At 36.7% G+C, this 14,754-nt stretch overlaps 2 protein-coding genes across 3 annotated transcripts; both read right to left on the bottom strand.

Moving 5' to 3' along the window:
- Window positions 1-4,486: 4,486 nt before the first annotated feature.
- LOC116019106 (U-box domain-containing protein 35-like) lies at window positions 4,487-8,049 on the bottom strand. 2 transcript variants are annotated; one of them, XM_031259203.1, is made up of 8 exons: window positions 7,606-8,049; window positions 7,340-7,449; window positions 7,135-7,256; window positions 6,843-7,051; window positions 6,713-6,770; window positions 6,294-6,597; window positions 6,097-6,198; window positions 4,487-5,960 (listed from the first exon to the last, which is right to left on the bottom strand). In XM_031259203.1, the coding sequence occupies exons 1-8, from the start codon at window positions 7,778-7,780 to the stop codon at window positions 4,818-4,820; spliced, it is 2,223 nt and encodes a 740-aa protein (XP_031115063.1). In that variant the 5' UTR covers window positions 7,781-8,049; the 3' UTR covers window positions 4,487-4,817. The 2 variants fall into 2 exon arrangements, with proteins under 2 accessions (XP_031115063.1, XP_031115071.1); XM_031259211.1 differs by having other exon boundaries at window positions 6,843-7,048.
- A 2,154-nt stretch (window positions 8,050-10,203) lies between these two features.
- On the bottom strand, window positions 10,204-13,791 carry LOC115999445 (pollen receptor-like kinase 1). The gene is made up of 3 exons (XM_031239297.1): window positions 12,874-13,791; window positions 11,944-12,594; window positions 10,204-11,364 (listed from the first exon to the last, which is right to left on the bottom strand). The coding sequence occupies exons 1-3, from the start codon at window positions 13,544-13,546 to the stop codon at window positions 10,784-10,786; spliced, it is 1,905 nt and encodes a 634-aa protein (XP_031095157.1). The 5' UTR covers window positions 13,547-13,791; the 3' UTR covers window positions 10,204-10,783.
- Window positions 13,792-14,754: the final 963 nt, after the last annotated feature.

Genomic DNA, 14,754 nt, shown 5'->3' with positions numbered 1-14,754 from the left:
GGGGGGGGGGGGGGGGGGGGGGCGCTCCTATTACAACTACTGTCCAAGAGAGAACTAGTTAATGATTAAAAATAATTTTTAAAAAATAATACGTACTATCATATAGAACGTTCGTATATCACATAATAAAAAAATAAGAAATAATAATATAATATACAGTGTCGGTATTATAAATAACCGACATCGTATATTATATATATTTTTAATTTTTAATTAGGTGATATACATCATCGGTTTTATAAAAAAATCGATGTTAAAGTATTTTTAAAAAATATATAAATTCATTTATCGTTTTAACGTCGGTGTGACTAAAATGTGAGGTTATATGTTATTTATGTAGTAGTGACTTTGAGCTAATCAAAGCCATCTATATGGAATGATTTAGCGGATCAATACCAATTAAAAAAATCGTGATGATATTTTGTAAATAGCTCAAACTTTGAAGTTATTCCTTCTTCTTTCCCTTATTAAGCTCACGCAAAAATTGAGATCTTCATCGCCAAATCAACTTTAACCCTAAATAAATAAATAAATAGATAAATATTTGGATACGAAAATTTGTATTTATGCATGGATCTAAATAAGAGGAAGAAGAAAGAATCATCCCAAATAGGATGAAGGATGAAAAATTACCATTAGGACTCTATTTCTAAAAGACGACAACTAACAGAACTTTTAACAAATGACTAAATTGTGTAAAATCATCAAAGTCGATGACTAAATTGAGCACAAAAAATCATTTAGGACTAAATTGAGTAAAACCGCTATAGTCGAGGATTATATTGGATATTAACTCTAAATGCGTTCCATAGTGTTATTACTTGCACTCCATCACAGTTTGAGTGTATTTTATATTGTTGTACTCTATGATGTCGTTAAGTGCATTTACTTGCACTTCAAAGTTCGAGTCATTTACAAAAATGACACCGTATTTTTTTAATTGCTGATGATCTGTTAGATCTTTCTAGATGGACGACTCTTATTGATTCCTACTTTTTTATAAATGTATGTGTATTGCATAAAACTACCCGTACATCTTATAATACGTAAAAGTACAATTGAATATTAAATGCATTTTATAGATTTATTTACAATGGAATTTTTTGTTATGAAAAATTACAAAATTATAATATGTGAATCGTTTAATGACAAGCAAATGAGGGAGTTGTAAGGGTGGTGCGGTAGAGTCGGAATCGCAGTTGTTGGAATGAGGATAAATATCCTGAAAAATCAATATATAATGTGTCTCATATATATATGATGACTATAACAGATAATGACCATTTCAAATTGCAACAAATCTTTTTCCATGAATTATACGTTTGACAAGATTGATATTTCTTTTGTGGGATTGACATACAACGACACAAACAAACGCGCTACTTTAAATGTAGTAAATGCACCGGTGACGGAGACATAAACTTTTATTAGAGGAGATAAAGGTAATATATTATAATGGTGTTGTTTATTATATCGGTATAAATATTTTGCGACATTCAAAATGACAACTTAATTTTAATTTTCATATATAACAAATCTATTGCTATTTTAATTTGGATTGTGAAGGATTTTTCATGATTTAGGAATTTAGCAACATAAATTTCTGTATGCATTTTTGTGTTTTCTTGTATAATTAAAATTATATTATATTATATTATTGACTGTACTATGATAAAAAAAAAAAAAAAAAAGAGCACGATCATGATTTAATCTAGATTAATCTTATAGTGGTGGAGATACCATATATTGTATGCAAAATAAAAATGTACAGAGTTATAATTAACAATAACTTATTTCACGACTAGTAAATAAATCTGGACTATATTCTATGGAACTCTATGTTACAATATTCTATTCTATGAAATAAAAAGTAAATTAAACGGCAATATATAGACATATTTCATAAGATATGTGATTTTATTCGTAACTTATTCTTAAAAAGAAACTCATGTAAATAAAGAGATGGTGATCAATTTATTATGATTTAAAAAAAAAATCGAGATCAATCTCTTAATCTCTTAAGTAAAAGCGTCATACATTGTATAAATCAACAAATAGTTTGATATTTAAAGGGTTGGATTAACCACCAAAAAAATTAAAAATCATTAGCACTACTCAAAGCCTCTTCGATCATACATGAAATTCTTCTTTTTTTTTTTTTTTTTTAAGGCCAGGAAGAATAAAAAAATAATAGTAATAATAAAATAACATTTTAAAATAATAAAATAACGTTTAATCAAAGGTGGCCTCATAAATTCATAATGCCAAGGGATACGGTCAAATATTGAGTGGTTTAAGAGCATGATTAGGTTATAATGAAGTAGATTAAACAACTACAAATTAAAGATCACGACCCTGAATTTACGGGATTAATATCGGTGCTCTATCTAAAGTAATTTAAGGTTCCCTCTTATGAATTATGCTCACTGCATTCCTAGCTACTTAATTACCATTCCAACAATATAATTAAGGATCCGTTAAATCAATGCGCATGAAATCCAACATCTTCACCCTCAATCCTTTCACTTTACTACTACCCATTCTATCATTTCAATTCTGTCTCCCCACACACACACACACACACACACACACACACACAGAGCTACATCAATGTTCTCCTAAAAAACTTTAAACTTGAAGGAGCATATTAGAACTAGACATACTATCTAACTAGAATTCATTCTCCATCTCTCTATATTATTAGGAATATTATTATTTATCACTCCTATCTTAACTAGGATTCTTTGTATCCTTATGATGTGGATTATTATCCGAGCGTCGTGGGCATATGATGCTCGGTCCCGAACCTTATTGCTCGGTTGGACCGAACTCCGAGTCAACCGGTCTCTTTTTCCCAACCTTCTCCACCACACCAGCTGGGCACACCTCACGGGACCGCATCATGAATTGATCAATAATAATATTATTTTCAGAACTATTATTCTCATACTTGTAATATCATAGAACAAATTGGATATAATATAATTTAGCATTGCATATTTGCATGTTGGCTATGTGCGTGTTAGTGTTGTACTTACTGTCATTTTATAGAAGTGAAAATATAATACCAAAACATATAGAAGTTATGTTAAAAAGTATTGTAAAACTTTTTATTTTTAGTGAATTAGGGATACTTGCATTCACGTTTTGAAGGTGTGCATTGAGTAAATTGCATTTTGTGACCTTAGCTGACAAAGGATCATAATAAAGTAAATTAACCTAAGTTGTTCATAACTGGTCGACTCAATCCAATAAGATTAATGAATGATTGGGTGGGTTTGAACTTGTACTTAAAAAAAATGATTTAATTATGTCAAATGAGTTTTAATTGCATAATGGAAAGAGAATATGAAGATGCTGATTGATTGTAGTGGGAGGTGTCATCTCTTGAAAAACTTTCTCATCTTCCCTCTTTTGACTCTTTGTTCATTTGTGAAATGAGCACCATTCCAATAGGGTCATGTCAATAAATTTTCAAGCATCTTTCCTCATTACCTTAGTTGAAATTAATTATTCCTTGTTAATTAGAGGAAATGGATGCATCATTGATGTATGAAAACAGCTACTCCCACCAAATTTTGCTCAATTTGATATAAATTTTGACCATTATCACAGATTAGATGGTGCAAATAGCATTATCTTTGTTGTATCTTGCATGATTTTCAAGATTTATGTGGCACAGTAATGCTTATATGGAGGATCTTTCGCTTATTTTTAACCTTATTTTTATTTACTATTTTTTTTTGTAAAGAATGAATATGATTCGCTTATTACATGTTTAACTTGGTGACCAACTAGAGAGAAGCACAAGTGATTGTAGATACACCTTGTGCAATGTCGACTACATACACGAAAGTTTATTTTTAATATAATACATGCTTAATTTTATTGGACTACATTAAGTTTATTATATTTGATATATGTTCATTTTTAAGTATTACTAATATGAATTTATACCCAAAAAAATGAAAGTTGTATCGATGATCTATCTTACAATATAGACTATGGTCCACAGTGAATAGTGGTAAACACTTAGGGTGTTTGGTTCAAGTTATATAAGATAACTAAGGTTATATCTGCTTGGGATATAAGCAAAATTTTCCTAAGCATAACCTCCACATAAAGTTTTTAATTATTAAAAGGCAATTTCTGAAGTATTCTCACATTCCCTCATCTTATTATTAATTTTAGACTTTTGACATTTTAATTTGCCTTATTTACATGTTTTAGTTTTCAACTAAATACATGTATCTAACATTTCCTCCAAATGCCCCTTTAAAGCGATGTACCAAATTGGGCTCATTTTGTAGCACTGAAGTTATGCGATAAGAAACAGGTCGAATCCCTTCAAAGTTTTGTATACAAGCCCAAATTACGGCCCATAATGATTCAGCCTAGTCCAACTTCTTCGTTCTGAAATTGGGCAATGGAGAGGTAAATGGAGTACACGTAAGGGAATGAACATCGCAAATTGAGAGTGTGAATATTGCATAGTTGGAATATGAACATTCCAGCACTTCAATAAAAAATTGTTGAATTCTTAACATCCAGACTCAGTTTATGCATCAATTACATAATAGTTGACTGGATATTCTCGCCTTAATGAGCACTAGTCCAATGTGCCTTTAAAGCTTAAATTGTCATACAATTTGGAAGGAGAAAAAAAAAAAAAAACCTCTTTGTCACATCACAGTTCAAGACTGTAGCATTTTGATTTGCTATACGTCCAGGTTTGAATTCTCACAAGGGGGACTACCTCTGGATTGTGTTGTAACCGCCGTCTTTTTACATGATTTTGTACACGTAGCACCATTGTTTTAATATCTATGCAGAGACGGCATGGATTCTTCCGACAATGCTCGTAGCCTGTTAAGCTCAGGCAGTACCTCGGAGCCGAGGTCCGGCCGGTCTTTGCGTCGGAGCTCGGCACACCTGAGAGCCATCTTGGCATACTTTAACGCCTCCTCCACGGGCCAATCAGTAACTGCCGGATCAAGCATATCAGCGAAAGTTCCTTTCTCAATTGATCTTTCCATGTGATGGGTCAAACCCATCGGAGGTTTTGCGGTAATGATTTGAAGAAGCATGACGCCGAGGGAGTAAACGTCGGATTTTATTCCCAACATGCCGGTTTGCTGGTATTCAGGGTCTATGTAACAGAATGTTCCGGCCGCCGACGTCATCCGGTATTGCGTCACGCTGTCGGCGACGTTGGGAGGTACTAGCCGAGCTAGCCCGACGTCGCTGATTTTGCTCACGAAGTTCCGGTCGAGTAAGATGTTGGCCGGTTTCAGGTCACGGTGCACTAGCGGCTCCGGCTTGGTCTGGTGGAGGAAGAGGAGTGCGGTGCCGATTTCCGCCGCGATTCGGAACCTTAGCTGCCAGGGAAGCGGAGGGGTGTTGTTTCGTCGTAACAGACAATCTTCTAAGCTGCCGTTCGCCATGTACTCGTACACTAAACAACCGTAGTCCGGGCACGCGCCGAGGAGAAGAACCATGTTGGGATGACGTATGCAGCTCAGAACTTCAACCTCTTGTTGAAACTGCGATCTCCCCTGAGCGGCGTCTGGGCGGAGGACCTTTATAGCCACCTCTGTATGATCCAGGGTGGATCTATAAACAGGGCCGTAACCGCCTTCCCCGATTTTTCGGGAACCGGAGAAGTTTTCCGTTGCGGCCTCGATATCCTCTATTGCGTACTTGCGGTACCTGAAATCGTTCTTCGCGATTTTGTCGAGCACCTTCATTTTCTCGTCCGCTTCTTTCATTGCTTTCATCTCTGCGTTTATCCTCTTCTGCGCCTCCAGCTCTGCTAGCCTCTGCGCCGCCTCCGCCGCTTCGATTGCCGCTTTGCACTTCGCTTTCTCTTTCTCCGCCAAGGCCAGTGCCGCTTCCTCCGCCGACCGCGCATCTTCTAGCCTCTGCTGCTCCTCCACTTTCCATCGATGAAGTTCCATTGCCTATTCGATTGCGAAGATTATTATTAGCTGAGTATTTAGGTTTCAGCTCCATCATGTAATGCATATGTGTGTGTAAAATATAGAGATTTCTTTTGTTTGATAAATTTAAACTTTTAATTGTGACGGAATTAAGTACCTTCTGTTTTGCGGAAAGTGCTTCCTTGCAGGCTGTGCTGTACATGTCCATTGTCTGCTTCAACTCCTGCTTCAGTCGTCTCATTTCAGCCTCTACTTCGTCCTGCACATTGCACAGTACAACGCGTAGCATAATTTAAACGTCCATTGAAGGCTCTAATTTGCAGATCGGGATGGATGCGCAAAGGCATATCATACCAGGTTCTGAGATGACGACGACCACGATCCGCCAGTTTCCTGCGAGAATGGTGATACCATGTTGAGAGCGTTGTTCACGTCCGATGCCCTGGATCCAGAGAACACCGATCCGAAACTCAACCTGCTCTCTGTGTCAGATCCGTTGGAAAGACGACAGGGATAATTCATTTCCTGGCTGTCAGACAACATAGGGAATAGCCTCTCTGTGCTCGGCCTACCGGAGCTAACGAATGATATGTCGGATTCCGGCATCGACAGTTCTCCATACGATCTGTTCGAAAACTGGCTTCTGGTGAACGGTGACCTGCGTAAATTACGATCATCGTGAATTACTGCTTACTATTCATTCATATATGCATATGCGCAACGCTAATAAATTTCTAAACTGCATCTAATGATCTAAACTAAACTAAACGCACCTGATAAAATCATTTTCTTCCGTGCTTCTCCGCGAAAATGGCGATTGTGTAACATTCCCTGTCAATGAAGCAGAGCTTTATCCCTGTGTTCAATTCTCAATGAAATTCATAAAACAGAGCAGATCTTTACCTATGCTGTCGCTGCTTTGCATGATCCGCGGATCAGAGAAACCAGAACCTGCGTTGCTGTTACCGTAACCCTGTCGAGTAGGCGCCGACGGCGTAGGAATTGAGGCATTCCTCGAAGATGAAAGCTTCCCCTTCGCGATGATATAGACATTGCAGAACTCAGGTGCGTTTTTTACTACACCGCTCGGAACATCTAGTGCCTTAAATCTTCTGTGCCAAAGCATTTATAAGCCCAGATACCATAGAGTTAGATGAGATGAGCTGAATTACAGATCGAAACAGGAATTGTGTACCTGACAAAACTGTTCCTCGAACAAGCACCAAGCACTATGTTCTCAATCAAATTCGCGGCAACGTAATCGCAAAGAGCTCTGGTTATGTCCGCTCCTTCTATTACAACTTCATTAACGTGTATCTGTTCCACAAATTCAAGATATATTTTATGAGGATTGAGATGGCCGGATGGAAAACCCTAACAGTTTCACAATAAAATCTTACATTCTTGCGAGTGCAGAAGCAGCGGAAAGGAAGGAACAATTCCTTGGCATGGCTATCAATTTGACATTTGTGTACAACTGGGTAGCCATCATCTAGGTGATTGCTTCCCGCTGCATATATGTCCCAAAAAACAAAACAATTAACAATCAATCCTTATACAGATCTCCGTCACCAGATATATAATATATTTAGTTTAATCTAAAAAGTATGTATAATTTCTGTGTAAATTGAGATTGTAAACTTTTGAAAAAGATAGAAAAACATACCTGATGAGTTAGGCTTGTGTTTGACGTTGAGGAGGGTGACACTTTTGCCTTTGCCGAGAGAGAATTTATCAATGGCCCATTTCAGAGCATATTGGCTGCCTTTGTCCTTATCGATTGCGACCACAACGGACTCGTCCCTCTTGGATGCATTGCTCCTTTGGCTAGCCATCATCATTGTTTGATCACCACCACGTAATATTACGAAAATCAATAAATGAAATCTAACAAATCAGAGATCGATGTATTTCGATCTCAGGAAATCAAATAAATATATGAAACTAGCCAAATTGCTGGACAAATTAGTCGAATCAAATGATGTTTGGGACCTCTTAACCCCTCCCTATAGAAATTAGATAATGCTAAGATAGATGGAGGCCCCTTTTTTGTCTTGAAATGATGTTGGGATGGGAGGTTCCAGGATAGGTTTGCTCAACCTAAGCCAGAACTACTCCTTCCTCATTGTCTTTGCGTCCTCCTGGTTATTTTAGAAGGCTCCCAAGCCACAGCCACGCAATACAGACCACACATTAAACATATGATCATCCTTAAACTTGCTACCTACATTTGCGGGATGATTAACATGTTTTAGTTGTTCACTAGTTGTGTGGCCTGGCTCATGATCATATTAATGTGGTTGAGGTGAGATATCTAATTACTTTATGACTCCTATTTATTGAGGTTGGATGTTAGCAAAATTAATTTCACATTGACAAATTAAGATAAAATAACCTACGTTACATATAGATGCCCAAACATTATATAAGCTTGGAAGGAAAAAAATAAAATATCATTTTTGAACCACTTGTTGTTCATTAAAAAAGTCTCAAATCAGATGTATCAACCACTTTCAAAAATTCTAAAAAGTATTCTTCTATTTAAACTCATTTGTTCTTCATGACTCACATCTGACGGTAGATCAAAGCTAGAATCAGAACACTTAGTTGTGATTCTATTAACTGTTCTACTTTTTTTTTTGGACTTTTTTCAACCCATTAATTATGTTATCCTACCACCATATATACAATCAATATGATCGGTCCAGGAGTTCACGTACTACAAATATACACGTTACAAAATTTTCTTAAAATATACGGAGTAATTAATTTTGATTTGGTATCACCTAAAAAAGATTTATAATTTTCATGCAAAAATTTATTATGTCTATTTATTTTCATGCAATTTATTACTTTTTTTTGGGTTCATGTTGGCAAACCCTCATAAAACCAACATTTATATTTATGCAAGTATTAAGCAATATCAATTAATTGTTTATTGCTAATAATTATTGTCTTACTTTTTGTTCTATATTTTCTTGACCAATGATGTTGATCTTACTCTCCGTGAAAGTTGTCGATTTGCATTTGTAATTTAAATTGTTCAACAATGGACAACATAAACTAAACTATATTACTTCATTTTGATCTTTTGTTGGCTATCATCACATGCATGCTTCACCTTTAGCAAACTTTTGATAGTGTATGTTAACTTTCCTAAAACTAACAAAGAGGTGGTGTGAGCTAGAGCAAATGTTTACTCCGTATTTTCCAAGATTATTAGTAAACTAATTTAATTAATTGCTAATAAATTAGGTATTAATGTCGTGTTGCCAAACAGTATATATTGATTTTATAAACATTTACTTACAATTTTGTAATTGCAGGGCAATAGTATAATGGAGATACTACTAATGGAGTGTTTGGTATAACCATGAAATAAAAATTCTTAAGTTCTCCTTATGAATTGCAATTCTACAAAGTGTGAAATTGCAATTCTGATTAAAAAAAATCACAAAATTAATTGTTGACAACTTAAACTTTGTTGGCCAACGATATTGTTTCTTAACAAACAACAATTCATCTAGAAAAATTGATGAAATATTATACAACGACTCAAAACATCCCCAATAATACTTGAACCCAAAAAAAATTGTAATTACTAGGTTATTAGAAAAAACCCAGCAAAAATACTTACGCGTTCATTCAAAGCCAGAAATGCTTTAAAAAAAATAAAATTCAGAGTTAGTATATGGGTTTAAAACTTGAAACGAGTCCCATAGACATTCTAAAGATAAGTGAAATAATGTTTGCATTATTTGTAATCTTTTGACATTCATATTGATAGGTACTATACGTTGTTAAATCTAGGCTTTTTTCTTTCTTTCTTTCTTTCCAGTTTCTAATAAATTTTTTTTCACATTTAGTTGGCATATCTTGAAAAACGCATTTCTTTAGTTGTGATCGAAATTTTCTTAAAAAATGTATGTAATTTTATTATATTCCAATGAACTTATAAATTCTGTTTTGGTAAAACATGAGGATCTTAAAATAATATATTTTAATCTTTTTTATCCTTATTAATTTACACAATCTATCCTTCATTAATCAAAAGCATAATATCTCAATTTAGTATATATCTTTTTACCATTTTTCTTTTGTTTTTTGGATTTAACTTTGTTTAATTCGATAACGGTACCTTTTTTGGTTTGATATGACATTTTGTTTAGAAGTTAGATTGCATTACTTCAAATCTTTAATTTTTTCTCCCTACGGTTTAGGGTTCTTTTCACTTCATCATTTTATTATTAGAATATAATCTATGTGAGTAATACTGTATTTCTTTTATTTTATTATAATATAATTGCCATAACCATAATACTAGCTACATACATTAATTTGTTTGCTAGAAACTTAATTTTCGAGTATTAGGCACTAATATATCTCAATTATTTTATGCAGTGCGCATATACTATAAGATCTAAAACACAACTACACTGATCATCATATCCCAATTCAATTACCCATCCATCATGTCATATCTTCATGTTTGGTGGAAGTTATAATCTAAAACTTGATTTCCTTTCTCAATCTGTCTTTTCATCGTCACCCAAAATCAAATGAATTCCGGCTGCTACATACGCACTGCACCCCCATTCTTCAAAATTATTCACAACTTTTTCCTCCGATCCATGCATCAATAATAGTCCAAACCAAATATTTTCCCTTATTTTGGGTGAAATTCAATATAATTCAATTAAATTAAACAAAGCAATTCTTAGTTTTTTTTTTAGTACCAAAGGCATCTATCCCATGAACAACATGCATGCATTATATTAAGGTGACACGTGTACGACAGTAGATGGATTATTATTATTAATATTTTTATTATTTTTTTATTTCTCTCATTCCCTCTCCCTCACTTCCTCAATGCTCTTCACAGCCTGCTTTATGTCCAACCGTTTCTCCACATCCACGTCACAGCAACTCATCCCTATCTTCAACAGCTTCATCATTTCTCCGGGGCACCCGTTTCTAATCCCCTTATCAAACACCTCCTCCGCCGACCCCTCGCCCCCGTCGCCGATCGCCGACTCCACCCAGGTCGCCAGGTCGCTGTCGCTCCCCTTGCTTTGTTGCGCGAACTTTTCCGGGAACTTTCCGGTGAGGATTTCTAGAATCAGTATCCCCAGGGCCCACACGTCGGTCTTCTTCGTGATTCTCCCGCCCTGCCGGAACTCCGGCGACTTGTACGCGATCATGTGCGCTTGGGCGTGCTCCAGGTTGACCACCGGCAGTAGCCCGTAGTCGTTGAGCAGCGGCACGTGCGATGATGTGAGGAGGACGTTGGTGGACTTGAGGTGGCCGTGCGGCGCTGTTAGGCTTGGTAGCTCCGTGTACAGATAGCCTATGCCTTTCGCTACTCCTTTCACAATTTTCAACCGTGTTGCCCAGTCCAGGCTAGAGCTTCCAGATCTGTTCTTACCTTCAAGATAAACAACGTAACATGTCAACAAAGAAGATAACAATTGAACTTTGGGACAAACACAATAACTATCAGAGACTATGCACAGAATAAATACAGTCTTGTGATCTTAACTGCCAAAAGAAAGTATATAACAATTGAAGTTAAGAGAAATTTACAGTCACTATTCGAGACTGTGCAGTGTGCACTGGATAAATACAATATTGTAATCTTAGCTGGAAAAAGACTATAAGTTGCCTATTACTGAAGATCAATAGGTCACTGGCATCAAGAGTCAAATCTATAACTTTGTGATTATGGGAGTTTATAGTTTGACCAATCTGACTAGATCAGAATAATCCTAAATAAGTGTTTCTAGAAGTTAATGTTCATGTGGTCTAGTGGCACAAAGTGGGGCCTCGCATAGACAATATTAGCTTTTTGTGATTTAGTAAATTGAGTTGAAAATACTGTGAAAGTAATTATGAACAGATATTACATCTATAACAGAATATTTGATATGGCCAACTATGCATATTATAAGTTATATCCGGTGCAAATGGGCATATAAACTTTGTCTATTTATTTTTCTATACATACCATGGAGATGAAAAGCTAAGCTGCAATTGTCAACAAAGTCGGAGACCAAGAGCTTTTCTTCTTTCCTATAGTAGAAAGCCACAACAGGAAGCAAATTCTCATTGGACAACCTGCCAAGCCTCCTCATATGTTCATGGAAGTCTTCTTTTCCGACATTGTTCATATGCTTAAATCTCTTAACCACCATGACGGGGCCGGCGGTGAGGGCAGCTTTGTAAGTTGACCCAAATATGCCGTTCCCCAATATCTCAGCCGACGCCTTTAGTAGGTCCGGCAACCCGAATTTCTCCCTGCCCTCTATCAAGAACGACAGTTTCACGCTCTGGTCGGGTCTCCTGGAGTCCGCCGGCGCCGGCGACGACGACGACGCGGTTGAGCGCTGCGGCGGCGTACTCGACGCCGCCGGTGAGCCTTTTTCTATCTTGTCCATTTTTTCGTCCTGTGGCGCTTTCCGTTGGGCCGCGGCTTGCGCCGTTGCTGGTACGTCATCTGCCGGTGACTCCGGCTTGCGCTTCACGAGGATGAAGATGACCAGGAGGATCGCTACCAGCGCCGCCGCTAAGGCTATCCCGACGACGGCTTTTGTTGCCGTAGATAACTTGGGGTTAACGACGCATGCTTTCAATGGTGCTCCACATAGACCAGCGTTTCCTATAGGAAAAAATGTTATTTGTAAATAAATTTTGACATCTAAATGTTTTTTTTGAGTAAAACCCATATTTCGGGGTGTCCCCAGGCGATTCTAGCTAGCAAATCACAAAAAAGTAAACTAGTTTATGCTATTTATAGCTGATTTGTCCAAACACAATAAGAGTAATGTACTATTTCTACTACTAGTTTATGTTATTAATAGTTGAGTAGCTCAAATTTTGGTTGTATTTTACAATTAGAAGATCATACATGCATAAAAAAGGGGATATGTATGTGTACCTTGAAATGAGGAAGCATTGACCTTAGAGAGGGCAGGAGGGATTTCACCCACGAGTAAATTGTTGGAGAAATCTACCAAGGTAAATCTCTCTTGCTTAAAATTTGGTAAATTGCCATCAAATTTATTGTTCTCAAGCATCAATTCTATGAGCTTCCCCAACGTGGCCAAGGAGGTGGGAATGGCGCCGACGAACCCATTATTCCCCAAATGTAGCTTTTTCAACGAGTTCATTCCCTCGAATCCCTTGCTGGGAATCTCCCCGGAAAACTTGTTACGCGACAGATAAAGGTGTTTCAATGATCCCAGCTTGGTAAAATCCGGCATGGAGCCTTCGAAGTTGTTCTCTATGGCGGCGAAAACCCTGAGACCCGGGAGCTCACCCAGGGACTCCACGTCTATGGTTCCCTTCAAACCCATCTCGTTCAAATTGAGGCCGCGGACTTTGCCGGCCTCGCACATGACGCCTTCCCAGTTAGGGCGCTCGCCCTGGCAGGGCGGCTTCGAGGGATTCCAGCTGGATAACGCGGTGGCATTCTCCAACGATTCCTTGAACTTGAGGAGAATCTCCGTCTCATCAGATTTCGCCGCCGAGGACGGGGAGGCGCAGAGGAGGAATAGGAGGAGGAGGAGAATTGATAGAGGTGGATAGGAAGAATAGCGGCGATGAGCCATGATAGGGTGGTAGAGCGCGCACTTTGGGGAAGTGCGCGCGCCCTTTGAAGGGGCTGTCCAGACAATTGAGCTAAGAAAGCGATTGATAGGAGGGGTATGAGGGAGAAGAAATTAGTTTAAGGAAAGTTTTTGCCGGAAATGTGTGCCGGAGATGATGACTACCTAACACTGGATGAGAGCGAGAGATGGAGAGAGAGAGAGAGACGGAGATGGGAGGTGGGGGAAAATAGGATCCGGAAAAAAGGGAGAAATGGGTAAAGGGGAAGTCAAGTTGACAACGTATCAGTCCTCTAATTTCTGCATGGGAATGAATAATGAGATGTTTGCGCTCTGCCCCATGCATGCATCTACCAACTTTCCATCCAATACTATATATATAGTTCTGGATTGAATGTGGACTATAATTATTGCTCACCAAACTGTTGTAAAATAAGAAAAATATATACTGATATTTAAAAAAAAAAAAAAAACTTAAAGTGCATCTTGCAACAATTACAAGTGCAATCCGTTGATTAGTAATTAGACTTGTAGTTATTATAATATGCACTTTTAAAATTTCAATTTTCAATACATGTCTATATATCAATGGTTACATTTATAGCAGTAATTACTTGTTGCATGTTCACAATTCTAAAAAAAATAAAAATGATTCTTATTGAACGAAGCTACTTATGTACACACACAATATTGATAAACCGCGTTGACATTAAACTCATTTTAATTTATACTTATTAATAACTAAGGGATCATAAAGTCAAATATTTTTGAGATTTAAGTTTGAATCTCAAACTTGCGGGTCAGACTCACTATTCCTTTCTTGAAGACTGGTCATGGTTGAATGAGAGTACGTAGAAAGGAATAGTGAGTCTGACCCGCAAGTTTGAGATTCAAACTTAAATCTCAAAAATATTTGACTTTATGATCCCTTAGTTATTAATAAGTATAAATTAAAATGAGACTGCTGTATCACATTTTGCATGTAATCAACTATCAACTAGTAGTTAATTTACCAAATATCTTTCTACAATCAACTAATATTATCAACTAGTTAAATTCATTAACTCAGTTATCAAAAAAATAGTGTGAGCAGCTTTTTGAATTTTAACATTTTGGAGTAATAAACTATTACAAAAAACTAATTAATCAAACACTCATTGATTGTTTAACTAAATCAAACAGCTAATAATGGTCAAATAAACTAACTATAT

This window comes from Ipomoea triloba, chromosome 1 (genome assembly GCF_003576645.1).
Source record: "Ipomoea triloba cultivar NCNSP0323 chromosome 1, ASM357664v1".
NCBI lineage: Eukaryota > Viridiplantae > Streptophyta > Magnoliopsida > Solanales > Convolvulaceae > Ipomoea > Ipomoea triloba.
Note: the sequence above shows the minus strand (reverse complement) of the source record. Positions and strands in the feature narration are given on the sequence as shown.